This window comes from Amblyomma maculatum, chromosome 9 (assembly GCF_055883805.1).
Source record: "Amblyomma maculatum isolate TAMU_Amacu chromosome 9, ASM5588380v1, whole genome shotgun sequence".
NCBI classification, from domain to species: Eukaryota; Metazoa; Arthropoda; class Arachnida; order Ixodida; family Ixodidae; genus Amblyomma; species Amblyomma maculatum.
In genome coordinates, this window is record NC_139352.1 from 63,861,490 (window position 1) to 63,887,285 (window position 25,796).

The 25,796-nt window shown below is 46.0% G+C and overlaps 1 protein-coding gene across 1 annotated transcript in view; it reads right to left on the minus strand.

Moving 5' to 3' along the window:
• LOC146179217 (ATP-binding cassette sub-family C member 4-like) overlaps window positions 1–25,796 on the minus strand; it is a 91,314-nt gene that overhangs the window by 27,230 nt on the left and 38,288 nt on the right. The window contains exons 8-16 of the mRNA XM_084580147.1: window positions 21,360–21,488; window positions 18,514–18,670; window positions 16,959–17,216; window positions 15,812–16,015; window positions 14,096–14,242; window positions 13,783–13,876; window positions 11,272–11,465; window positions 8,536–8,712; window positions 1,251–1,418 (exon numbers count right to left, since the gene is read on the minus strand). Of these exons, the coding sequence (XP_084436273.1) occupies window positions 1,251–1,418; window positions 8,536–8,712; window positions 11,272–11,465; window positions 13,783–13,876; window positions 14,096–14,242; window positions 15,812–16,015; window positions 16,959–17,216; window positions 18,514–18,670; window positions 21,360–21,488 (1,528 nt within the window). The remainder of the gene's footprint in view (window positions 1–1,250; window positions 1,419–8,535; window positions 8,713–11,271; window positions 11,466–13,782; window positions 13,877–14,095; window positions 14,243–15,811; window positions 16,016–16,958; window positions 17,217–18,513; window positions 18,671–21,359; window positions 21,489–25,796) is intronic.

Sequence of the window (25,796 nt, forward strand, 5' to 3'; positions counted from 1 at the left end):
ACGTGCTTTCTTCACAACAATCGCCAAGTTTCCTTGTTATTACTGTGTTGTTACATGATCATTTTGCGACCCCACAGTGTCGTTCTGAAAGCCCCTAAAAAAATGAAAATTCCTTGCAGCACAGAATTCCGTCTGGCTGAATGACTACTCGGCTCTACCCATGAAAAAGGTGTCAGGTGACAAACCCCGGTTTCTGGATTTCAGGCTTCAAATTGTGTTAACGTACATGCAAAATTACAATAAGCCCAGCCATACGTTGTTTCTCAAGCAGTCATTTCTTGCTGCTCTATAGCCGAATACAAACAAGCGCGGCGTTTCACAATAATATCTGTATATAATAAGTTGCGTGCGCTAAAGAAAACCTCCCACCATGCAGTTAAAAAAGTTGATTAGATTAGAAAGTTGTCAAAAATAAGTGTCTCAAACATACGGCAAAGGCGCTTAAGAAAAAAAAAATGGTGGAGCAGAATAAGAAAAAAAATTCTATAAATTAATTACTCTAGAAAAAAAAGATCTGCACTGATACATTTTTTGCGAGAAACTGGTGGCATGGTGTGGACAAACTGGGCTTCTTTGCGGAGCACTGAATTAGTGCTATTACATAGATGTCATATAAATTGATTTCAACCTGTTGATTGCAAATTTGAAATGAATATTTCGAATGTCAAACTTGGTCCGCAGCTATAAACGAGTAAGACCAAATGGAACTATGCAGGAACCGAGATTTACTAAATATAAATCTAAATATATATCCGAAGACTAGTCATTGAACTCTGTCCAGCAACTAATGATTGGTGCTGTATTTGGTTCCCATGCTATCTTCGGACATTCAATGATTCGTCATGCAAGTGTTTAATATGTCAACGCGTTTAATTTTGGGGGTCCCACTGCACAGCCTTCACCTAAGTGTCAGAGATGTTTTATCTGCCCCGTGTATACCTCACTTAACTGCATATTCCACATCAAGTTTTGAGTAAATAATATATCTAAAGTATTTTCCCTCTAACTATTTTTATTTGGTATCTATTGTTGTGTCTTAGCAAAATGTTTACCAAGTTTGATATTGTTGGGATTACACACAAACCAAGTAATGTGACCGCGTCACGGCCCGTCGTAGAGAACAGAGTTTGCTAACAAAACATTGCTTTCGTTTTGTTTAAATCAGAGCTCATCTACGCTTCAGTGACGTACATCATTCTAGACTAGGGTACGTGCTGACAGAGGCTTAAACCAGGAAAAACGGGACTGACCTTCCTGCGTAGCAGCCCCTGGGCTCCCATCACCTGCCTGAACACTCTAGCGGCCACCTGGGCGTCCAAACCACTCAACGGGTCGTCGAACAGGTACACGTCCGAGTCGCTGTACACGGCGCGGGCCAGGGCCACTCTCTGCCTCTGACCGCCGCTAAGTGTCGTGCCCTGCGAAAACAGAAATACAAAATGGCTGTGGTTTAACTCTGGTTAAGCTAAAGGCTTGCGAAAGCAATACTATGGGTGGCTCTTCCTTGGCTTAGCTCGGTTACGCTTGGTTGATCAATGCAGACAGGGGCTTAGTTTAACTTATGAAATCAATCTATTGTTAACTCCATTGAACACACTTTTATGGTCTGTAAAGAAGTGTGTCTAGGTTTCCACTTTCTCAAAGCTGTATTTTGACTGGTGTAAATCTCTGTAGAACTAAGTCCAAACTTCTTCCCCAGTGTGTGGTCGACGTGGATTGTTGTGGACACAACTCTAGAAGATACCGTTTCTCTGCAGCTTGGATGAATAGGGAGCCGTTGTCCTCGAGGAACTGGCTACAGAGGCACTTAGCATAGGCGCTTCATCGGTGGCATCCATGTTGTGACAGATAAGCCTTCATTCATCAAACGGCTGTGGCCTATACGTAGCCTGATACGGCAGATCCGGCCGTCCAAATACCTCTAGCTTCCATTCTCCTCTCTTACGCTCCCCGTCCACTAGCCTTCACACCTGCTCCACGGCTGAGGGCGAGAGTATAATTGTGTCGCGCCATACAACAGAAAATGGACGAACTCAAACTGCAGCAGGCAGCATCGAGATTGTCCGCAAGTAGCCTCAAATGTCTCTGACAGCAGTCGCTCGGTCTAGAAAGCGCTCATTAGCGGTCACTGACATATGTGTTCCCATTGCGATGCTAGCAATATGGTTGTCATTGAAGACAGTGGTAGTGCTGAACCTTCCAATCAAATTATTTAACATTCTAATTTCTTTTCAATTCCGCCCATGAACGTGCTACGTCAAGCCTTTTTTGACAAATCTGAATGGTCTCTAAACGCACCAGGCCGCCATCGTCGGAGTTTAGGCAAAGCAGATAGTTTTCAGGCCGTTGCTTTAAAAGCGCTAGATAGCCCGGCAGGTCTGCATTTGCCTAAGGTTTTACCAGAAGGGAAATGTTTCGACACACACACACACACACACACACACACACACACACACACACACACACACACACACACACACACACACACACACACACACACACACACACACACACACACACACACACACACACACACACACACACACACACACGCGCACGCGCGCGCGTGCGCGTGCGTGTGCGTGTGCGTGTGTGTGTGTGTGTGTGTGTGTGTGTGTGTGTGTGTGTGTGTGTGTGTGTGTGTGTGTGTGTGTGTGTGTGTGTGTGTGTGTGTGTGTGTGTGTGTGTGTGTGTGTGTGTGTGTGTGTGTGTGTGTGTGTGTTTTCTAAATAAGAAACAGCGCCTTCTTGTTCTCGGCATGGGAAAATAATCCAGACGGGCCTATTAATGCTGACCTCGATTATGGGGCTTTCTTAGGACACATAAATTTTGGGAGCTCGTTTATATTTTTCCGCGATCTTATACCGAAATGAAACACCAATAAGTGCGAAATTTTCGCATCTTTAGACGAAAGACAACAGGCCACGTTCTGAATGCAAAGATAAACTCTCTTTCAAAACGCCACTTTCCTCGGTGATTGCTAAAGCTTTGCTTTAGAGTTGTCACACAGTGCCGCGGCATGAAGTACTCCGGTAATGGCTATGTTTCTCACGTAATCAACCCTGTTAAATGAGCAGTGCTCAGCTCTAGATGCAGGAAACCTCACAGACAGAAACCTATTTGTTCTAAATATATAGGCAGAAATCTGGTCGCAGAATATTGATAAATTTAATTACACTGATCCCATTGCAACATCATCTTTCTATAAGACGACCAAATTCTCCTTGTCCACAGTCAACCCATGAGCTTGCTGTGATGGGGCGTGAACGGGTGTTGGCAAAAGCTTTGCCTATAACACATGGAAAATTTTCATATTACAGCATTTCCTAATCCTTTCTATTAACGGCACCTGCATGTGTGCTCCTATGTTTTCATTGTGAACAATGTAAGGACTGACAGGTAAATCATGATTCCACCTTTCAGGACCGCAGGGGGTAGAGAAATTGGAGTAGGCCTGTTTCGATAGAAAACGGCCTTGTATTCGTAATCATATCACAGGTGTCACTATTACGGGCCGATTCAGCATGTGAAGCGGAGTCTGTCGACATCAGTGAAAGGGTTCTTTCAGGTGGTTATGCGACGGACCATGGACTGGGCCGCGGACCGGTCACGTGGTGTCGATCGCTCACGGTCCGGCCCGCGACAGCATCCACACGGCGGGCCAAAATAGCAGCCGACAAGCCGGACCACGAGACCGGCCGAAGGTATACGATTTACTTCGCCGTTTCGCGATGCGCTCGTTGGAGACTGCCTCCGATTTTTATTTTTTTACATCATTTCACAATGCCGAATTTAGCGTGCATTTGGGCAATATTCAGGTACGGCCTTCGTCTATAGGGGCTTCATATAAACATGGATGGACGCACCTGTGCAGCCCTAAGAACGTACCTGAGTTGACAGCATTCCACGTAATCTGTTTATTTACAGACGCAAAGATGAAGATGGTCAATAAGGACCACATCAACGTACGCGGATGCCTTAACTGAGGACCGAACTTAGCCGCAGTTAACGCGAATAGCAGCTCACCACTGCTGCACAGCGCGCAACCGTTACCCTTTAGGCGATCAGCATAACGAAGCAGCGGTTACAAATATCCTAATTATTTATAACACCGTGCGTGGAGCTGCTTCCAACTCGGGAATAGCGTGCTCAAGCATCACCCTATCGCCGCGTCGAGGCGTGCTACGGCAGCGGCAGATATCTCTTGCGCCAGCGTGCGTAGTGAAATAGTCTTTCCTAGAATAACAAGCCTGGCATAATGGCGTATCCGAACTGATCACTTCGTGGGGATCACTGTGATAAGTTTCTGCATAACAGCTGCCGCATGTGCAGCGCCGGCTCACCCGGCCTTCTTGTACACTATCTCCGCTGCTAAGGCCTCGCCCATATATGGCCATGTCCTTTTTTTTTTGTTTACATGACAGTCGGTAGACTTCTCCTTTCTTTCTTTTTTTCACTGGGCAGGCCATTTACAACAGTACTGGACAAATCTAGAATCCACCGTTCGCGGTGGCTTCGATTTGAAACAATCTAGGCCTAGTGGCGACTAGGGAGTATAGGCGCGGCCAGTGCGGCGTCGTCCACCGTGCTTACGGCGGCACCGCTCCGGCAAACTCGCGGCATTCGACGTCAAACGTGTTCATATGGGAACTTCTCTTTAATGATGCAGCTAGGGCCCCATTTTTTTTTACACTTTTCACTAAACACGCCGGTGTAAAACACTCGTCCGGGACGTGACAGGGCAGCAGTACGTAGGGCTGCACGTACCGTAGTACTCGGTACTCGAAGGCTGCATAAAAACACCGTCGTACGCCACTCCTTGAAACTGCCTATATGTTACTTGGTGCTCTTAAAAACGTGTTCAGAGTTCACTTTGTTGATGTGGGCTAGCTCACGCGCTTTAATCGGGCGCAAACGCGCCTCCTCCGTTCACGAATGCCGCCAGGTCCGTGGTCCGCGGTCCGAGAAAAATGCCCAGCCACTTTCGCCCGCTTCGGTCCGCGGACCTGGCGCGAACCTCATAAACCGGAAGTGGAACGTCACGTGACGCTTGGTCCGCGGACCAAGCGTCACGTGACGTTCCACTTCCGGTTTATGAGGTCCGTATCCACACGACGGACCACGGACCTGTTTTGGTCCGCGGACCAAGCGTCACGTGACGTTCCACTTCCGGTTTATGAGGTCCGCGCCAGTTGGGCCACTGTCCAGGGAAGACCCTTTTAAGCAAAGGAGCCCAGTCTTTCGATCAGGTACCGGAGATAGTCTGCGCAAAATGCTACAGTGACACGCGCGCCGCAAAGCATCGAAAATACAATTCAAAGCTCTCTCATGCTCTCCTTCAGGAAGACAGCTTCCCCGTTTCCTGCGCTGGCCCATCGAGCAACAGCAATTACGTACGTACCGCGAACGACGTCCATTGGTCCGTCTCGCTGACTGACGGGAGAAGGATGGGTGTCTACCGCTCGCTGCGCGCTTTTCCCTCGCCACGGCCAGACTGAATCCAGCGGCGCGCGCTCCCTCGACCGTTTTGTTTTTTTCTTTTTTTTTTTTTTCGCGCACGCGGAGTGCCACGCCCCACCTCCCGCCAAACGTGGAGGAGGAAGGGGAATTTGTCTTGCGGAGGCTATACAACCTCGGTCAGGAGAGTGAAAAGCCTTTGCGAGGGAACGGAAGGAGAGAAGCAGGACAGAATCGGGTGATTGCGGTGGCTGTAACTGCGTTATTAGTTACTCTTTTCAAAAACATTTTGCGGCCTTGCGTTTCACTCGACTTGAAAAAAAAAAGGCTTAATTAAAATCACTTGACAAATTCACGCTTGCTATGTTCCGAGCAAACGTAAACACGATCAAAAAGAGAGAACGCCCGGAGGCGTATTGCCAAACCGTATCCCGTAGGAGCATTCCAGCAGACGATGCTTTCAGCGAGTTAAACGGCGATTGTTGCTGAGTGTTTGAACGCAACCTTACGGTAACATACACTCACTGAAAGCAGAAAACGATTATAGTAAAGGTAAACGCTTAGTGCAGCAGGCACCTCATGGTGCTGTTCACGGCTGGTTTTTCTGCTATTAAGCAACCAAAATCATCACATAATGCTACCTAAACCCCAGGAAAGTTGTTGATAACTTATTTTAACCTTTTTAATTAAAACAAATAATCAGAAAAATGTCGTAATGCAGGATTCGAACAGATGTTTCAGTGGCACCAGGGCTGAGATGAGTAGTGCTAATCCATTGCGCCACGAAATCTTTTTTTTTTTTCATAGATGGTGTTTATTACACGCGCCCCAGAAACGACGGGATCAGTGGCCTTTAAATGCGCTCTTATTCGTTTTGACAATATTTTATACTATTTGTGGTCAGGTTATGCTGCTCAGAGGAATCACGCCATCCAGAGTGACTTAGGGTGGCCATCGTTCGAGGCACGTGAAGCTCTCCCTCGAGGGTAGGCTGCGCCGGATGAATGACCAGAGATGGCCGCGCTCCGCGAGATCGGTTTCAAGGGTAACCAGACCACGTGGACTTTCCGAGTGCGCACGCTAAGCCACAAGTTCGGCTTCACTGTCCAGCCGTTTCAAGTAACAGGCACCCAACCGAAGACAACGCCGCGCGGCTAAAGGCCCGTTCACACTTGCGACTAGCAGCGGTCGCGCGACCGTTTTGGTCGAAAAGCGACAGTCGCAAATGGTCGCATCGGTCGAAAAGCGACTGCCGCGGGCCGATCGGGAACTGCTCGAATTTTCAGTCGCGCGACTACTAGTCGCAAACCATTTCACCAATCAGCGAGGTCCCGGAGTACTCGATCGGGCACCTTCTCAATGCAATTAAAGAATACCCCTACCTTTTCAACAAACTGCACCCGGAATTCAAAGGCAGGGAAGATATGGCCTTGGAGGAGATTGGAAAGATATTCGGACTATCCGGTAGGTACCATGAACGTTTGAGAAATGGGTTTTTCACGCAGGCACAGACACAGTCTATTCGTCGTTGGCGTTCTCCTGGAAACACGAGAGCGCGGCATGCGCACGGGCTCGCCTGAAAAAGCTGAAGTGTCTGGCAAGCGGCCGCTACCGACGTTCGCTCCAACTGTGCCTGACGAACGAGAAGGCGACAGTCGCAAGTGTGAACATCGGTATAGTGGCGAGCTCCTCTCCTCTGGTCGCGCGACTGGTAGACGCGCGACCTCATCTAGTCGCAAGTGTGAATAGACCTTAAGTCGGTGACGACGTGCAAAAAGCGACTGCGTCAAGAGAGACCCTTTAATGAAGAACAGAGATTTTAGCCGGCGTTTAAATTTCACTGACATGCTACTCTGTGTAGGAAGGGGAACTGGAAATGAATTATAAAGAATCGTGAGCAAAATAAAAGAAATGAAGGGGGAGATAAAATGCGGCCATTAAATATTTTCTAAAGGTGCATCATGGAGTAATAGTATAAAATGATATGATGAAATGCATAGTCCGATAAATGTGCTTATAGAGTTCACAGCGTGAAAAATTCCGAAGGGTAACATTCTAGGTGAACTTAAAGTTTATCTAAAAGTCCAATGTCTTTTAAATACGTAAATAAAAAGTTCATTGCGAGTCTCTGTTGCCTAGGGCAGGCCAAGGGACCTAAAACAATATCCATTGTTAAAGACACTGGGGAGAGCTTTTCCATACTATGTTCGTAGTACGCACGCTCGTCAGCGTACGCGGGACACTCAAGGAGAATATGTTGCACAGTTTCAACCGAACCACAGTTGTCACAAAGCGGACTGTTCATTTTACTAAAACGGTATCGCAAGCTATTTGTATATGCACAGTTCAGGCGGAGTCGGTGGTAAAGAGTTTCTAGTTGGCGAGGAAATTTCGGAGGGTGTCTTGACCTTAGATGTGGGTCAATCGAATAAAGAAATAGATAGTGATTTTTACTTCACGAAATCTGATGCATCCCAACTGGCTAAAATATTTGCTACCGAAGCAAAGTATCGACTCTGGAACTTGCCGACTACGTCAATGGTGGTGGAAGACTACATCCAAGCCCAAGAGACGCTGGGGATGGCAGCGTGGACCGCAGCGAGGCTGTCCCGCAGAGCACTCAGTGACCTGTACCGTGCAGTGTTACCTTTACCCACCCCGCTCATCCCTTCCTCTCAGTTCTCCCATTGGCATTGTCCATGCTTAACTTTTTTCTTTTTCTACCTCCGTTTCTTTCTATCAAATAACGGCTAGGGTACATTCCCAGACAGCACAATCATGGACCAATATTGGTACTATGTTGGGAGCTCACTGGCCCTATGTTGGGACAACATTTGCCAATACACTACCAATGTCGGACCATTGGTTTGTGCTGCCTGGGTTGTTTGCGCCAACCTGATACAAAGGGGACAGCCGCAGCACCATCATCATCAACAACGTGGGGTGCCTCGATGCGCGTGCTGCACAGAGGTTAAGATTGATGTGGGTGCGTTAGTGATTCTACCAGTTATCGCTAAATTTTACGGAATACCCAAGAGAGTTGATCGAAACAAAAGGAGTGCACATCTGGTAGCGCACCTTCTCTCCCACTTCGGTCAGATCTCCGGCTGGGAACGAGGCCAGATCGGCCTGCAGCTCGCACGCCTTGAGGACCGTCAGGTACCGAAGAGGCTCTAGCTTGAAGCCGAAGGTGATGTTGTCACGGATGCTCATGTTGTAGATGCTGGGGGTCTGGGCTACGTATGCGACCCTGCCCTGCAACGCGCTTTGCATAAATAAGTGCGAAATATTGGGTGCGATATGCTAGACTACAGTAAGCATATAAAGTTCCACACTGGTTATAATAGTACCACAGAAGGAGGAGATTCTATTTGAGATGTTCATTTAAAGTCAGTTTTTAGGGTTTCATAGTTCATTTTACCGATAAAATTTACTTTGTGGCCTAACGATAAAACTAAACCTTATACCCAGGAGCTCCTGCTGAAATAATGTCAAGATATTTAGGCTGCTATCTGGGCCCGTGCTCCGAGTTTGCGTCGTTATCGATGTGTCGCTATCTCACGTGACCTCGAGTAATCTGATTTGTGGAAACGCCAAAACATGATGTTGCCACCTCTTCCGGTTTCGTAGTAGCAACACCCAGTTCCGGCGTTTCGACCAATCAGATGACTCGAGTTCACGTGAGATAGCGACACATCGATAACGACGCTAACTCGGAATACGGGCCCTGGTGTCTTCGGACTGATTGCCCTTTAAGACTAAGATCCCGATAATAGTATCTGACTTGAAAGTGTTCGTTGGCCAGATGGCCCTGAACATTACTCTATATTTGGGTTGAAGGTTTGAGTTACTGAAGCGCGCGTAAATATTATGATCATGGTGCATGGTTTAGGACAAATTATGGTTGCTTCCAAGAAAAATTATAAAAACATCCACATTCCCTCTTGCAGGGTTAGTAATAAGGTCGCGAATGCGTTGGCAGGTGGTTAGCGTTGCTGGTCATAAGTATTATCTTTTACCATGTATTGCATGCTATACGGAGTTTGTTTTGTCTAAATGGTTACTAGATATGATACTGATAAAAACACATTATTGCTTTTTTATGGCGCAGGACAAATGGTTGTCTGCTTATGCTAACTCATAATTTCATGCATTATGCGACCGCCTTGTCGTTTTTAAGGACTTTTGTATTTGCTATTATCATAGTGGTGCAGGGATTTTAGGAAAGAAAATATCACAGCACCTTTTCTTAGAGCAGAGAATGGTTTACTCCACGAGCATTAAAGCAGTGCATTGACCACGCAAGCTTAATGTTCAACGTTCCTTGGTTGCAGGACCATAACTAGTGCCACTAGCGTCAGCCTTCCCACGTTTGTAGAAGGGTTAATTTCATGTGGGTGGACATAAAGAGATCCTTTCGCCGCTGCACCGCCAAAAACTTCATATTTCCATCGGCTCGTCCGTACGGCGTGTCTCGTATCGGAACAAGGAAAGAACACACTGGACCAGCGCTGGAACTTATAAAACGCACATTTTTGTTTAGGCAGCTGGTCTTTCATTAAATATTTCGTACATTTGATTACGCTGAATACCTTCTTCCTTCTTTCAAAAACATTAGTGAGCAAACAAAATGGCACACCACTATAAACAATACATCGGAGAGACAGGGCAACAAATAAACATGAGGCTTAATGGCGATCGGGCGGACACAGGCAAAAACCTCCCGAAATCAGTTTCCTAGCATTTCGATCAGAAAGACCATGAGTTCGAAGACATTAAATTATATATTCTCCAGGCAGGCTTTAAATCTGCAAGGGACAAAAAACATAGTCAGTCAGTCAGTTCAGGCGTTCAGTCGTGTCCGACTCTTCGTGACCCTATGGACCATGTCACATAGAGAGGCATGCATATCTACTTCATACATTTAGAACATTGCAACCGGCAGGAATAAATATCTCTAAAGGAACGTTAGAATTCCTTAAATATATTTCCTCTGCACCATAACTATTCGGGAAAATATTCCCATATAGCATTAATTGTACAATTTATTTACGGCCACATGTACACTCTATTCCCCACCGCAATAGGCTGCATGCGTTTCTCCAAACACGTTTCCTCCTTATCGCTTGCTATTTGAGTTTGTTCTCGAACTTTTTTGTTGACATGTCAGTTGTGGTTCAGTGTGCGGTTATTATTCTGTGCCTTTGTCCTCCCCCTTCCCCCCTTTTGCCGAAAGTTTTAAGAATTGTTCCCGTGCAGATATGTTCCTTATCAAAGCCTTTTGCAAAGCCTATCCCGTTTCAAGAAAGGTGCATCTGCACCGAACCTGCTTAAGTGGTGACTAATCATCGACCCCGTATTGTAGTTTTTCCTGGTACTGCCACTTTTATTTCTTTTGCAGGCCACAGGATTCTTTGTTCCAGGCTGAGAAATACATACTGAAGGAACATTTTTTGTATATTTTTTCACTCCCTGACCTACTTTCTTCTCAACCACTTTCCCCCTCCCCAGCTTTTCTTCTTCGGAAGCAAAAGCGTATTTAAACCCCTGCCAGTGATGATCGCTTTGCCCAGACTAAGACAAGTCCACTTGTCGAAACGTTGGCTCAACCTGCGAACTGAGGCTTCCCCCCTCTCTCCTTGTTTAATGCTCTTTCACACACGACTTGAATTATTCATCTTACACTACTAGAGTTGCACCAAGGTTCTTCCATCGAAAAATGCCACCATCACGTATTTCGCATGATATAAAGAGGCTAAACGTGATTCGCTTAAACGAGGACTCTCTCTATCCGAGGAAAGAAACATTTCTCACACCGACATCTAGCCATCCGCGGGTCCGCAGCATGTCTCCCAAGATGGCAGCGAGGAGCGATGACTTGCCAGCGCCGACAAATCCGACCACACCTACCAGGGAGCCAGGCTCGATCTCCACCGATACCCCGCGGAGAGTGAAGCTCTCCTTATCGCGGTCCCAGCTGAAATCGCACTTCTCGATGAACACCTCACCTGCGTAGTGAAAGAAGCGGGATTGCACCCAAACACAACTGGGAGTGCAATATCTGCCTTTTTCGCAAGGCCGCTCTGCGCATGCGCGCCTCTCCCCTGGTTGAAAACAAACCACCAGCCCAAGCTGCACATGCGCAGTTCCTAGCTTCCGTGATCGACGCAGCCGCTACTGATCTCGGAGGCCATGTGTAGTTAATATTCTTGACAGGCGTATGCGACAGATGGCGGTAGGTGTCCAGAACACACACCGTCATTTTGCTGGCGCCAAGGACGTTTTCAACCAGTAGCAGACGACTTTTCAACCACTTTAAGAGGGCGCCACATTTTGTGAAAAAAGCCGAATTTCATTGCGCCTTGGTAAACGACACTACGTCGGAGCTCAAAGAATCACTTCGCAAAGCACCATTACTTTGTGAAAAACAAACAAGAATTAATGTAATAACTTTTCACTGTGTAATGTTTTGCTGCGTCCTCTAGTGATCTGCAGTGCTCCACTATACTAAGCCACTGATGATTTGAAGGTCGCACCAGCTGCACTCCAAAGAGAATTAAGCACAAAAAGCACCAAGACTGCTTAATGCATGTTTACTGCAAAAAGAGAATAAAGAAAGTGGTGCTGTTCTTGGTGCCTGTTTCTTATTAAAGTACGCGAGAAGAAAACCTGTGCAAGTGCAATAAACAGACTAGCCAGAAAACGAGTGTATATTTACTGCAACTGACGTTCAGATGGCTCTCATGCTTTTTTGTGCCCCTCCGTGGAGGCTCAGAGTCATTCCGTGGCTGAATCCGTTCATTGTTGCATGCTCGAACATAGTCATGACGGTCGTACTTTGACGGAGACAACATACAAAAATACCTGTGTGCAGAGCGATGGGAGTTCATGCTAAAGAACCTCAGGTGGAGCAACCTAAATCAGAATCCTTACTCCCAGTATGTCGATTCAGAACGTCGAACGCCGCTATTTATGGTTATTTTATCCTTGCACGCGTTTAGACCTCACTATCATGACTTTTAGTAGGAATGAGTGGACGCACACTGCAGGAGAAAAGTCTCTCCCATACCCAGCCAACCGACCTTGTCATGTGTGCAGCTGCTGCCATCTTATCCTCGTAAAGTTCCGAATTTATTCCGCCACTTAATCTAGCCCTTAATTGTAAGTCAGCCAAGTGCCCTTAATGACCGTGAGTTATTTCGCCTTCGCGTTATTTGTCCTCTCCATGCCTGTTTATGTTCCTTAATAAAGTATTAAATATAATTATTTCGCGTGAAATCTGACCTACTCAACTCGCTTCCTGTCTCAACTTTACACCCATCCATTCCATTTCCATGCTGCGCTACGCTGTCCTGGATTCAGGTTGAACACTTTGCGTGCCCCAAACATTTCTTTCATAATGCAGCACCGATAAAAATTATCTGTTACATACTTCTGTTCAGGGACATCAGCAAGCTGCCGTCCCACATCCAAGAATACATGCCAAATGCATCCCACCCGGTTCTAATTACTCGACATATTTCACTCTCGGCGTCAGAATTAATGGGCACCTGTTCCAAGTAGACTTATTCTTACAACTTCCAGCCATATATACCAATCAATTAGTCCTGTTTCCTTTTAAGGCAGTCAAATGTTTTAGGTTACGGCTCATCAATTTCTTGAACAACCGTTCCCCTGTGACGAAGACAATTTATTATGCTTTCTATTTTATATCGTTTTCGAATCTCAAATTGCTATGGTATCACTGCTGTGGTATTTCTAATTATCACCTTGTTTGCATTCCCTGCGCGATGTCATGTGGTTGTGACGTCATGACCCTCCCGGCAAATCGGGATTTTTAGATGACGGCTAATTTTGCCAAGCCCAGATTTTTCTGTGACACAGGATCTGTATTTCCGTCACTTCGCTGTTAGGAGACTAGTGCTGAAATCAAGCATATATACGTTCACATATATGTTCAGGTTAGTCACACAATGTAAGTCCTATATGGTACTCATCGTAGGAGTACCTTACAATGATTAGTGATAACATATCTTTCGACGGCGTCCTAAATGTAGACGGCCTGCCATATGAAAACATCTGGAAATGTTTTCATCTTTCGGGAGCAGGTCTGAATGATTGACGTGTACATAGCTGCACGTAGCGATAACCGGGGCACCAAGAGATGATGTTTGGAGCAGGCAAGTAATAGCAAGTGCTGAGAAAGCGCCGCTCAGCAAAACACAGAGGTAAAAAGAATAAAAGTCCGCAAAGTAGTACGGTCGAAAGGAAAAAAATAACTCAAGACATGAAAGAATGCGGCCGCTACAGGTACCACTGACTGACCTTTGGCGGCTTTGGTTTCCAGAAAGCATGGTGGCCGCTCCTGGTGCTCCTCTTCGCTGAAGAAGGCGCAGTACCTGAGCATCGCCAAGCCGACCTGCGCGAAAAAACAACAAAGAAATGGGGATCGGCTTCTGCACATGAACAACTTTCTGACCAGATGTAGAAGAGGGGCGTTTCAAGTACACTGTTTAAGTGGACGGAAGTGTATTTTTAATTTTGTGAAAGTCGAGTTTTCTTACACGTGGTGAAGGGTTGAAAAGAGCCGATACACCATATTTAGTCTATGTGAAGCTCGTGGTCAGAAGTCACTCACGACGCTGCGGCTGCGTAGGATCTGCGACGTAGAACTGGTAACAAGGTCTGTGGCCGATATAAGGTACAGGCAGCAGAATGACACAGACGGCGTGAGCAACGAAGCATCTCCCAGGAATGCCACCGCTGAGAACAGCAGGATGGTCATCTACGAAGTGATGAAGAGGAAACATCATCAGCTGGACAGTGCATATTATTCAATGACGAGCAATGAACGGAGTGAATACGAGGTTTATACGGAATGCAAAGACAGTGCCGCAGGAACGTTCAATTGGGTTTCATCGGCTAAACTACTCCGTTCAGTCGTTCAGTCGTGTCCGACTCTTCGTGACCCTATGAACCATGTCACGCCACGCTTTCCGGTCTCTCACTATCTTCCTAACATCACATAACTTCATCTGCAGTGCCTCGAGGATGCCATCTAACCATCGCGTTCGCTGCCTACCCCTTCTCCGGCGACCCTCAACCTTTCCCAACATCAAATCTTTCTCCATCGACTCCTCTCGTCTCATCAGATGACCGAAGTAGCTGAGATTTAACTTTAGAATTTGACCCTCCAATGAGAAGTCAGGGTTTATGGGCGACAGTAACTACTATCACCACCCATATATTTGTTCACTGAGGCGAGCAATTGAAGAGCCTAAAAATGAACAAATAATTGAGAGCAGACTGTGGTGCTAAGTTCACGTGTAAGGCAACTAAAGCTTCATTTTACATTCCTGCTTCCTACCGTTTTAACAGCGATTCTCGTTTCTCAGAAAAGAACCAGCCGGACGAAATTTTCATACTTCCATGTTTTAGTCTTCTTTTCCTATTCTTGCCTCTTAATTTGTATTCATTTACTGCCATTACGTTTCTCCAGCATTAACATCACTTATGAAATGTGGTATATCTGAAAGAATGTTTTGTTCCTCAAAGAGTCTCATTTTTGCGAAATAAAAACTCGCGTAATCGAAGACACCAACCTCAGTTTGAGGTTACTAACATCTCTTGATTACGACCCGAAATATTAAGCGGAAGCTGGCCTTATTTGCGAAAATGCCATTAGGAACTTCCACTGAAAGTGCACTTGTTCAGGCCGAACTGTTTCCGTTGTGGTTGAAAACACTAAATAAGAAGCTCTCGTTGAAATGTATGTTAAATGAAAGATGAACAATGGGAGGTGGCTCAGGTTACAGCCGAATTCCAACTGCCAGGTAAATATAGCTTTATTATTTGATCTATAGGGATTAACATAACACTTGACCTCAGTTTCACCGGAAGGTACCACTGATAGGCCTCTATTAGAGGCAGCGCCCTTCAAGTGAGCGCCCTCTTAATATCCAACAGTGCAAAATTCAGTAAAACCAACTCTCTCCAAATACTTCGCAATCTAAGTACCCAGCGCATACAAAAGCCAGCTCAATGTTCCCGCCAAATGAACAGAAAGAAAAGTACCACTCCTCCACAGACAGCTTCTCATATCGGTCGCAAAGAATATCCTAACACGTACCGCTGACCACATAATACCAACCACTAAATGCCAAGAGAAGGTACAAGGAAACATGACATCAGCACATCCGCCTTTGTTACCTGGCGCGTGTTTGCTTCCTTGTTCTTAATGCGCCGTACACTTATCTACGAACCAAACACGAAATTAAAGAACATCTTCAAGTGGCACATGTCTGACACGTCTAAACAAGTTCGCCTCGCTGCTCTACGGAAAATGCGGACGCACTATGGATGCTGAAGAGGTGTACACGGAGTCGATGAGGCCGTCTAGCACGTTCACCCTGTGGCTTGCCGCCTCCTCCTTGGCGCGTAGGCGGCTGATAGCGGCAGAGAAGGCGTCCTCCCACGCGTACATCTTCACCAAGCGCACCGATGACAGCAGGTCCGAGGTCTGCTTGAGCCGCTCGTCTCGAAGGCTCAGCACATTATCCTATAAAAACAAAGTCAATTGCGAAGCTGTTCCTCCATCGAAACGAATTAATAAGCGCTGACATTGTACTTCGGCAGAAATGCGAAAGACAAATAATCGAACGAGGTATTTAACAGACTTCTGCTCCACGAACGTCGAGTAACTGCAATACTTATGAATGAGGCTGCAATAGAAGGTCATGCCTATAAAGATGAGAAGAAAAATGAACGTGTGTAATACGTTTTTTTAGTCTGCTATGCAAAACCTAAATATGTAAAGCTGCCTACCGGTTCTCTCTGGACTGTCGTTGCGTGTCCTGAGTAAACTATTCGTGTTCAGGTTGCTGCACGCATTAGAAGGCTGAACGTTTACCAGATATATATAAATAAAAATTACCTTCGGTGACCGTTACGTCTGCTTCCTTTTGTTTATATGCGAATGATTTTAGGACCATTCAAATATGTCTATTTATTGAAGATGTCATAGCAAGCGAAATGTCATGAGTCGAATCAGATAGTATTAAGGAGTGTTTACGGAATCTGGATTGCGTGCGAATGGGAGGAATCATTTACTTGCGCAAGAAACGCGGTAGAATGAGGCCTAAAGTAAGGTTGTAATCATAAAGAACACACACGTGCACGTTGTTTGCTACACAAAGCTTAATGTCTCAAAGCAACGTGGACTATTGCGAAGGCCCCACAGAGGACGGTCCCTTAAACATTAAATCTCCCGGGCTTCTGTAACATTCATTGCCATCTGAATGTACAACATCGATGCCTTGCTCTTCACCTTCGTCCACCAAACTTGCGCTCTCACCCTGCCTATCTGAGCACCCTAGAGCCAAGTGGAACAGTTCATAAAAAGAAATGCACGCTGGGGAATACACCTTCGTTTAAATAGAAAAGAACGCAGCTGCACCGGAATAACTTAAGCAGAATGCCCGATATGTTTCAACGACCCTCACCCAGAGCCGGTCCTGGACTACGGCTGCCGGCCAGACGAGCATCAGCGCCACCATGGGCCACAAGCTTGTGATGAGTGCCGTCACTGCACCCACCCGCAGTCCGATGAGATAAATGATGACGGGCAGCAGGAAAGTACCGGTCATGGGCAGCGGAAACTGGGTGCACGCGATGCAGATTTGTAGACAATCGCCGCCTAGCAGGGCTAGCACGTAACCGGACGAGTTCCTGGACAGCGCACGGGGGGACAGCCGCACCATCTGCAAACAGCAAATACGAAGATCGGTGTTACAGGAGTGACCAACTTTCGCCGAAAAGACGTGTTGTGCATGGAGAGCTCCACTCTTTGTAACTCTGTCGAGGATGTCCCAACAATAGGTGTCTCTTCATAAAAAATTCAGGACCAAATAGTCGCCTACGTTGCAGGGAAGAGAAAGCATTTTGGCCGCCCAATTGCGATCGTTGGAAGGCCCCTGATTAATTGAGGCAGAGAGAAAAGAACTGAGACTCTAGGGATAAAGTCTCTCTCTCTCTATATACAGAAATGGAGGCTCTTTCCCCAGAGTAGCGAGAGAACAAGAAACCTATCTTTTTCGCTCTCTCTAGAGATAACGAGAGACCAGAGAGTAAGTCTCTTCCTCTCTATAGAGAGAGAAAAAGAAGGAGGGAGGAAAGTAAATAAAAATGCAGAGAAGGAAAAGAACGAAGAGGATAAAGAGAGAGATGAGAGGAGAGAGCATCTCTTCTTCTCTTCCCTTTTCTCACTGTGAAAGACAGCTCCCCTCTATCTCTACAGAGAGAGCGACTCTCTCTCTCTCTCATCACTGACTATCATAACTAACTATAACTGTCGGTCATAATATACCAGGACCCCACCAATGACTAGCGGAACCTCGCGGACACATCTCGTGCACACTTTTTGTGGACGCCGCCGCGGTCTGTAGAAGGCTCTCATCTTAATAGAGAAGACGCCATGTCGGTCGACATTAGAAGACTTTTTAAGGCAGAAGCCTTTAACAACTGATGAGTAGCGTCAAAAGAAAGTTCATGTTTAAACTAATCTAATTAATAAAACAAAATTAAAGACAGTAACTGGCGAAAAGGGGAAAACGTTGGTTATTGATACAATATGTGCTGGAAAGTAGTTCCAGCCAGTCACTTTGCGTGCATGATATTCATGAATTGTGAAAAACAAGTCGCGCAGCTTGTGCATGTTAACTCTGGTGGTGATTAACTCGTAATGAACGAGACGTTGGTGACGCTAGGCTTTTCTGTGTGAAGAAAATGTGCTGCTTGTGCTACATTTCGACTATACACGAGATGAGTGTCATTCAGTGCGTTCATGCACACGACCTTATCTGTAACGCGGGCCATCACAAGCATCACCCTCGATTCAAACCCTAACTCTCCTTCTACCTCCCTTTTTTCCATTCCGCTGCCACCTCTCCACCTTTTACTCAATGACTACTCCCCCCCCCCCCCCCTCTCTCTTTCTCTTTACAAAGATGACCTTGATAATGCGATCCTTGCCAGTGAAGTGATTTAGCTCCCGCTCACCTTCCTAAAGATGGCACCTAAAAGAAGGCAGCGAACACGGTTGGCAAGTCGGAAGCAGGTATGCATCTGGTAGCAGGCTAGCAGCGTGTCGGCGATGCACGCGGACACGAAAAGCCACGTCGTCACCGTCACTTCCTCGCCGCCCTCTACCAGCCGCCTGGTAGATAAATGGGGAAGGGAGAAGAGAAAATAAAATTACAAGTTGGTAATTGGGGCAGAAGCAGAGAAGAGTAAACCTATTTTACACACGCCTCATAATAGCCTTACAGTCTAGCTAATACTAATAATTTTTTTTAAGCTGGAAGGATATATCACACGTTTTTGAGTGGACACCTGTAAGGGAAAGAAGGAATGTAGGAGAGAGAGTGAAAAGAGGCGCTGTAGTGGAGCGTTGTAATTTCGACCATTTGAGGATCATTAACATGCACTAACATCGCACATCACACGGACGCCTCTCAGTTTCGTCTACATCGAAACGCAGCCGGCGGCGATCGGGTTCGAACTTGGGTGCCCCCGCAGTAGTCAGGCATCTTAACCACTGCTCCATCGCGACGAGGCATCTGCATTATAGAGGAAAATTAGACGCTACTCTTCCACAGCCTTCATGTGATTAGTGGGCTTTTTGGTATGAATATATTGTGCCCGGAATAGAAATTGGAGGAAGAAATCAACTTCATAACATGCTTGGAAACGTTCCAGCAAAATACGTGCAGGACATGGCGAAAATATATTATAAATCGCGCTAGTATATAATCCGGCCACGTGATTTCTGTCACTGCAATTAAGAAATTGGACATTTAATCTCGCCGAAAGTCCTAGTCCCTTCTACGACAGCACGCTGCTCATCATCAAGTTTAAGAAAAGTTTCCAGCAAGCGACTGTACTCTCAATACAGATGCACCACAGGACAGCGCTGCTACATTCGAGTATGGGGCTTTTAGTGCATGCTCTCCTCTCCCGTATACAACTATAAGCTAACGAACTGCTGTGGCATTAGAAAGGAACTATTACAGAACTAATAATTAACCGCGTAACGACGCACATTTCTGCTAATTTTGCGATTTCCTTGCATGCAATTTTAGTGTCAGCCTGCGGCACCCCCAACAAACCCGCGATCGTACTGCTCCGGATCGTACGGCGCTGCCGCAACAGATGGCGCACAACCGGTATAAAATGTACTGTGTTCTCATATAAATGGAAACGGAGAGTAAGACGCGTTTGCTGAACTACATGCGCGATAGATACGCTGCCGTCTACCAGTGTGAGACATTCGTATGAGTCGTAGGGTCTCTTAGGTATCTCTTAAGAAGAGAACGGTGAGGCGGTGAAAGCCTAGTTATCGGAAGCCTAGTTTCCTAGTCATGATGATTCATGCCTCGTCATTATATAGTCATTACCACTCAGCTGCAAGCATATTTACTGATTTCAATAAGTTGCAGTCATTACAAGCGTCGTTGTTTGACATATGGGTCGTCTAATTTTACCCATTTCCCATCAGTTGCGGTCACTTCAAGTCGTCGTTTGATATATTTGTCGTTTCGTATTCATGCTGAGTCATGCCTAGCCACTGAAGTCATTACCACTCGTAGCTGTCATTTTGAAGCTGTCGTTCAACATATTGGTTGTTTCGTAGTCATTAGCAGTCATGATGAGTCATGCACAATTATTTACTTATTTTCAATCCGTTACGGTCATTTCAAGTCGTAGTTTGACGTATTCATCGTTAGTAGTCATATTGAGTCATCATTATTAGTAATTAGCATCGATGTATACAGCTTTTATTTATTACCTATCACCATCAATTGTTTTAATTTTTAAACTCCCTCCTCACACGCCCACTATTTACGAGTGACACATCGGTGCACAGATTCGACGCACAGACACGCGCACAGATTTTCGCTCCATGAGCCTTGTAAGGATTTCACTTTAAAAGTAAGGGGTGATTACTCTATGATGTGCATACCGGTGAAATAGCTGTTATAATGCTGATGTTGCGATATATTCAAATATTTCTGCATAAGTGTTCGAAGGCTACTGGTTACATTCTGTGCATTCCTCTGTAACGGTAATTAACCTTAAGTAATGTAACCTTAAGGGAGCGCAGTAATGTTTATGTTCCCGTACTACAATTACATAGAAAGTAAAAGGATGAAGAGTGTTCATCGTTATTGACTATTCATCGCGCTGGATATGCTCAGTTTATGAGTTCGGTTTCTAGTGGCTGCGTACCAAATGTCAACCTTTATGTCAGATATACACGGACTAGAAATTTCGCTTTATTCCATTATTTCTCCAAACAAAATACTGACAGGTAGGTTTTACTGAAGTGATAGCTTCACTGCGCGAAGTAAAACCAAGGTCGCCGTGCACTTCCGGTGACCTTCAAACAGCTTCGAGGTCAAGTTGGAACTTAAGCCACAACCACTTTGTACTCACCAAAGGTCAAAGCGAAAGCTCAATGTCAATGTCAACTGACGTGGGAAGTAGCTTAACACGTGAGCAGCTGCGTGGCGAGACACATGATTGCTGACGTCGATCTCGAGCATACATAGCGACGTGCCGTGCGCCTCGGCTGGAGCTGTCGCGTCACACTAGGTTTAACCGAAGATAAACTACAGCCAATTTTTATTACACTTTAATTATTTTACTACAGGAGGCGTGTTATATATAGGTGCAGCACAAAGTCGCATCCTTATTTTCGGTGACCTTAAGAAAGTTATCTTTGGTTTGGGGGACACAGCTGCGCTGGTTCCTGTGTATGACTAGTCAATTAGGCACGAATGAACATGTCCCCCTCCTCATTTGCCCCTTTTCCCGTCCGTCTGTGCTCCCAGTGTGGTTCTTACTCGAGGAGTGGTACTTTGCTCAGCACGTTGGCGTAGTAGGTGAATGTTGTCAGCATGGTCCAAAAGAGGTCATCCCACACAGTTCGCATGACTGCATACACCAGCCGCCACCTGGTCAGCCTCTTCGTTCTGGGCCACGAATGGAAAGTAATGAAATAATTAATTTATTAATTTAACACATACATTCGCCAGCACACACACACACTCACACACACACAGGCTCAAGCGAACGCACGCACGCACACAGACATGCAAACAAAAGCAAAGGCGTGGTCCTCGCTCACACATGCGAAATAACGCAGAAGTAATACAGCGTGATCTTAAAGGACTATAGGTACCTAATTTTTGGGTTCGTGTTTTATCATTTGTAATCATGTCTAGGACATTAATGTACAGGGATCATCACGTCACATTTACCTAGAACTGCTGAATAATTTATAATCGAATTTCTTTTCTCACCTGTTTCGGTTTCAACAGCCGAGCGAGGGCTGTGACGTCACAGTCAAGCCTACGTCAAGCGTGGAATGAAAATAAAGCTATAAATTATTGCTGAATCATTTGATTTCACTACAATTATAAAGCCAGTCTGCCTCAAGAACAGGAATCACTACAAGTGAAGAATGAGCGATTATATCGCTGTTTTCTTCATGCTACGCATCAAGACATGATTGCGACGTCACAGCTAGCCACCTCTCCAATGTCAAATCCGGAGCTGGTGAGAAAAAAAAGTTCAATTATAAATTATTTAGCGATTGTAGGCGAAAACTGCGTGTGGATTGATATAGGTACAGGAATGACTTACGCATCGTCAACAAGAAGAAAAACGACACCAAAATGTGGTGTCTATAGTTCTTTAAAGGGCCCCCAGAAATAATACAGTAATATTCTAATCCGAGAAATCTATAGAGATGTCTTTGTGAGTATTCGAGCCAAACGTAAAAACTTTAAGCGGAGCCCATACTCTGCACGTATTTAAAAAGTGCTCCTGGCGACCGCTCGCCACCGATCTGGACGACACATCCGCTCGTGCAACTCGCACATAACTCCCCTATGACGTCATTGAAGCCTGCTGGATCCGCCCTGTCATTGGATGGTCCACAATTACACGGGCGGGGCGGAACAGGGTGGAGGGGGGAGCCGCCGCCCCTTTTCTTCTATTTTTGTTCCTTGCGCTCCTGCCGAGCTGAAAGGTGAGAGGAGGAGCATCATTTTCGATCAGCCATATGTTCGGTGCTAATGAAGGGAGCTTAAAACTTTGTTTTGGACAAAATTCATTGGATACCTACTGCTCCTGCGCATCTCCCGCTTTTAGCAAATAGTATTTGACCTTCGTGCCAAAGGGTTTCACTTATCTGTCCGTGGTGCTTATGCTCTAAAGAAGCCGAAAAAAATATCTAAAATGACAATGACTGTGAGTTTGACTCCGCAATCCACGGTTGCGCCCAAATCTCGATTGTTAATTTACATTTAAGGACTTGTCAACCTAATTTTGGTGGTGGGCTACCAAAGTTTCGGGCATGGGTTAAGTCTATTTTGGAATTTACCCAAGTCGGTTCGAACGCTGGTCTACTGAACTGTCGAAATACGCAAAATACTGTTTGGTGTATGCCAACCAAATTGTCGGGGTGGGCCAAACTCATACTCCTCTGACTAAGGTATTGAGTGAATCTGTTTGGAATATACTGTTCTCGATCTCCCAGTTTAGGATTTTCTCCACAGCTACCAAGGCTGAGTCTGATTTTGCTTCATGCATTGACTCACACTGAGGAAGCCTAACTATTTTTCTGGTTGCCCTCTATTATTGCACTTATAACGCAAGCTTCAGTTTTTAGACATGTCGTTAAAATTGTGTTTAATTTGTTTTAGTGCGTAGCATTATTAGCCGCAATCACGGATTTCACCGATGTCTGTCCGAAGTCGGTGGTTCTCACTCCGTGTCAACTTGAAGTGGAGAAAGAGAAGGTGGTGAGGAGTCACGGCTGCCGCACAGCTGCAGCCGAAGCCGCTCTCTCCTGACCCCGTAGTGCCGTAGAACTGGGGATCTTTAGCGTGCACTGACATGGAAACTGATCGAAACGAGGTCGCGTTCCTCCTTTCTCTTACTGTCGGTACAGGAGTCCACGGAGAAGACAGATATTACACCTTCCCTTTCCTACAAACTAGTTAACAATTTCACGCCCACTTCACGCGTTTTAGCTGAGGGGGAGGCGGAGTGGCCACACATGCACCCAGTGAGAGAGCTGGAGCATGTCACAGCTGCGGACGCCGCGATCCAAGAAAACCGTGTTCATTCATCTGCATGAAAATGTAAAAATGAAAAGGTACAGAGGTGGAGTCATTTGCATGAGAACGTTTTATACCAAATAAAAGCGAAGCATAACAAACTAAATGCATACAAAAGTATAGAATAGGTAATGTTTGCATGCTGTCGGTTCTTGAACAATACGACTTCGCGCTTTAAGGCCTTCTTGCTGTGTTGTGTGACCTATGCAACAACTCCTCAGATGCGCTCGAAGATTGTGCGGAACACACGGGTACATTTTAGTAAGGCGCCTCCTCCTTAATAATTGGAGGCTTTGGGACCGACTGGTAAGGGGAAGGGAGGGGGGTCCACGCAGCCTGTTTTACGGGTGGTGGATATGCGCTAGCTATACTCCACCGTGACGATGATGACGTTGCTCTGATGACGCTCAATGTGGCGTGATTTGCGGAGGCGCCGAAAATTTATATCCTGCAGCGCACTGTTTCACCAAGATAGAATAATTTGGATTTTGAACCGAGGAAAGCCTCTCACGCCTTCCTGACGGTTAAATGGTCTTTAACCTTGATTGTTCTAACTCTTTCTTTTCTCCCTACTGGGAAGGTGGACAAAGGTCGATTACAAGTACAGTCAAAGGTCCAAAAGCTGGACTTCGAATTTATTTTTGCAGTGTGCATAAAGATATGCTTGGCGCTCACAGCTATCCGTCAGATGTACATACATGAGAGAGGCACATGGAAGAAGATAGTCTCGGCAGCGCTGTTTGCCATGGCTGTACTTCTGGCATTTAAAGCCCGCGTCGTGAGTTCGGAATTTATGATCTGAGATTTATTTGCGATAACCTACATGTACACAGTCAGGGAGTATGCTCAATGCGAAGTCGAGGATAAAGTACTCAGCGTGTATTCAAATGCGAAAAAATATCTTGGCTCACGAGTGGCGTGGACAGGATTTGTGGACAGAATGTGTCCGCACGAAGCTGTACACCCTCTTTATCACCAAACATGGTGTAACGCAAGTTGGTTAGCTGGGCAAGGTTAAACACCGTATTCTGGAAAAAAGGAATAAAAAGAAGGCAAGCTCAAGCATGGTTAAAGCAATGGTCGTGCAAAAGCGGTGCGACATTTCGTTAGAAGCCCGTTTAATACGATTTAAATTATGTTCACCTTCCAGCCTAAAAGCCTGTTCTTCTGCTGTTACGGTAGCTCGTACTATCTTCACGTTAGGTCGCCTCTCATCATTAACTCTGTACAAGCAAATGTCCCGCAAAGGAACAGAAATGACCGTTTCGGTTGTTCGACAACACCTGGGGTAACAGTTGTCATGGCAACGGCTTTGCTGGCCGAGCACGGATCACACACAAGAAGACATTAGAGAGATTTAGCTTACCGTAATCCGCGATCCCCTACCGTGATCCGCCACCGCGTGCTCCACTGCGCATGCCAAGATCCCCTTGACGCCGATAGATGGCGCCACATACTTGATGTCGGCACATAGACCTGCCGCGTCGGGACCAGTCAGCTTGTGCGCCCCGCCCACGTGTGGTAGAGGGTCACGATGGCGGATCGCGGATCACGGTAAGCTAAATATCTCTATTGAGGAAAGGCATGGCTCGATGAGCGTTTTCGCACCCCCAAAAAATTAGAAGGAAGGTTAAGAGCTAAAAGCTATGAGAAAGAGGACAGGAACGCGAAAAATGGAGAGAAAGGTAACAAAAGGCGACTGCCGTTATACTTTGGTCGCGTCCGTCCGGAGGACCCGTCCACAAGAAACTGGGTCCAGAGGGGTGTATTGCATCCGCGGGATGCTTAAAGGGCAATGCACTTAATTGCCTTGGGCTCAATACCAGGACCCCTCTTTTCACTGGACACGATTTTGCCACACAAGGCTAATCGTGGATACTCGATGTCCGTGGCATCACACAGTTCACCAAAGGAGGAGAAAGATGAGGAGGAGAGGCAGGGAGGTTAACCAGTAAAAGCAACCGGTTTGCTACCCTGCACTGGGGGAAGGGGATGAGTGGATATAAAAGGTTTGAGAGGATAGTTGAAGTTAATACAGTCGCATAACACACGCTAAAACAGAGGCACCGCGAGGGGTGTCAGCTAAATCACGCGAGTCAATAACAAATAGTGACACGAACTATTGTTGGGAGCGATATAAACGGTAGGAGAAAA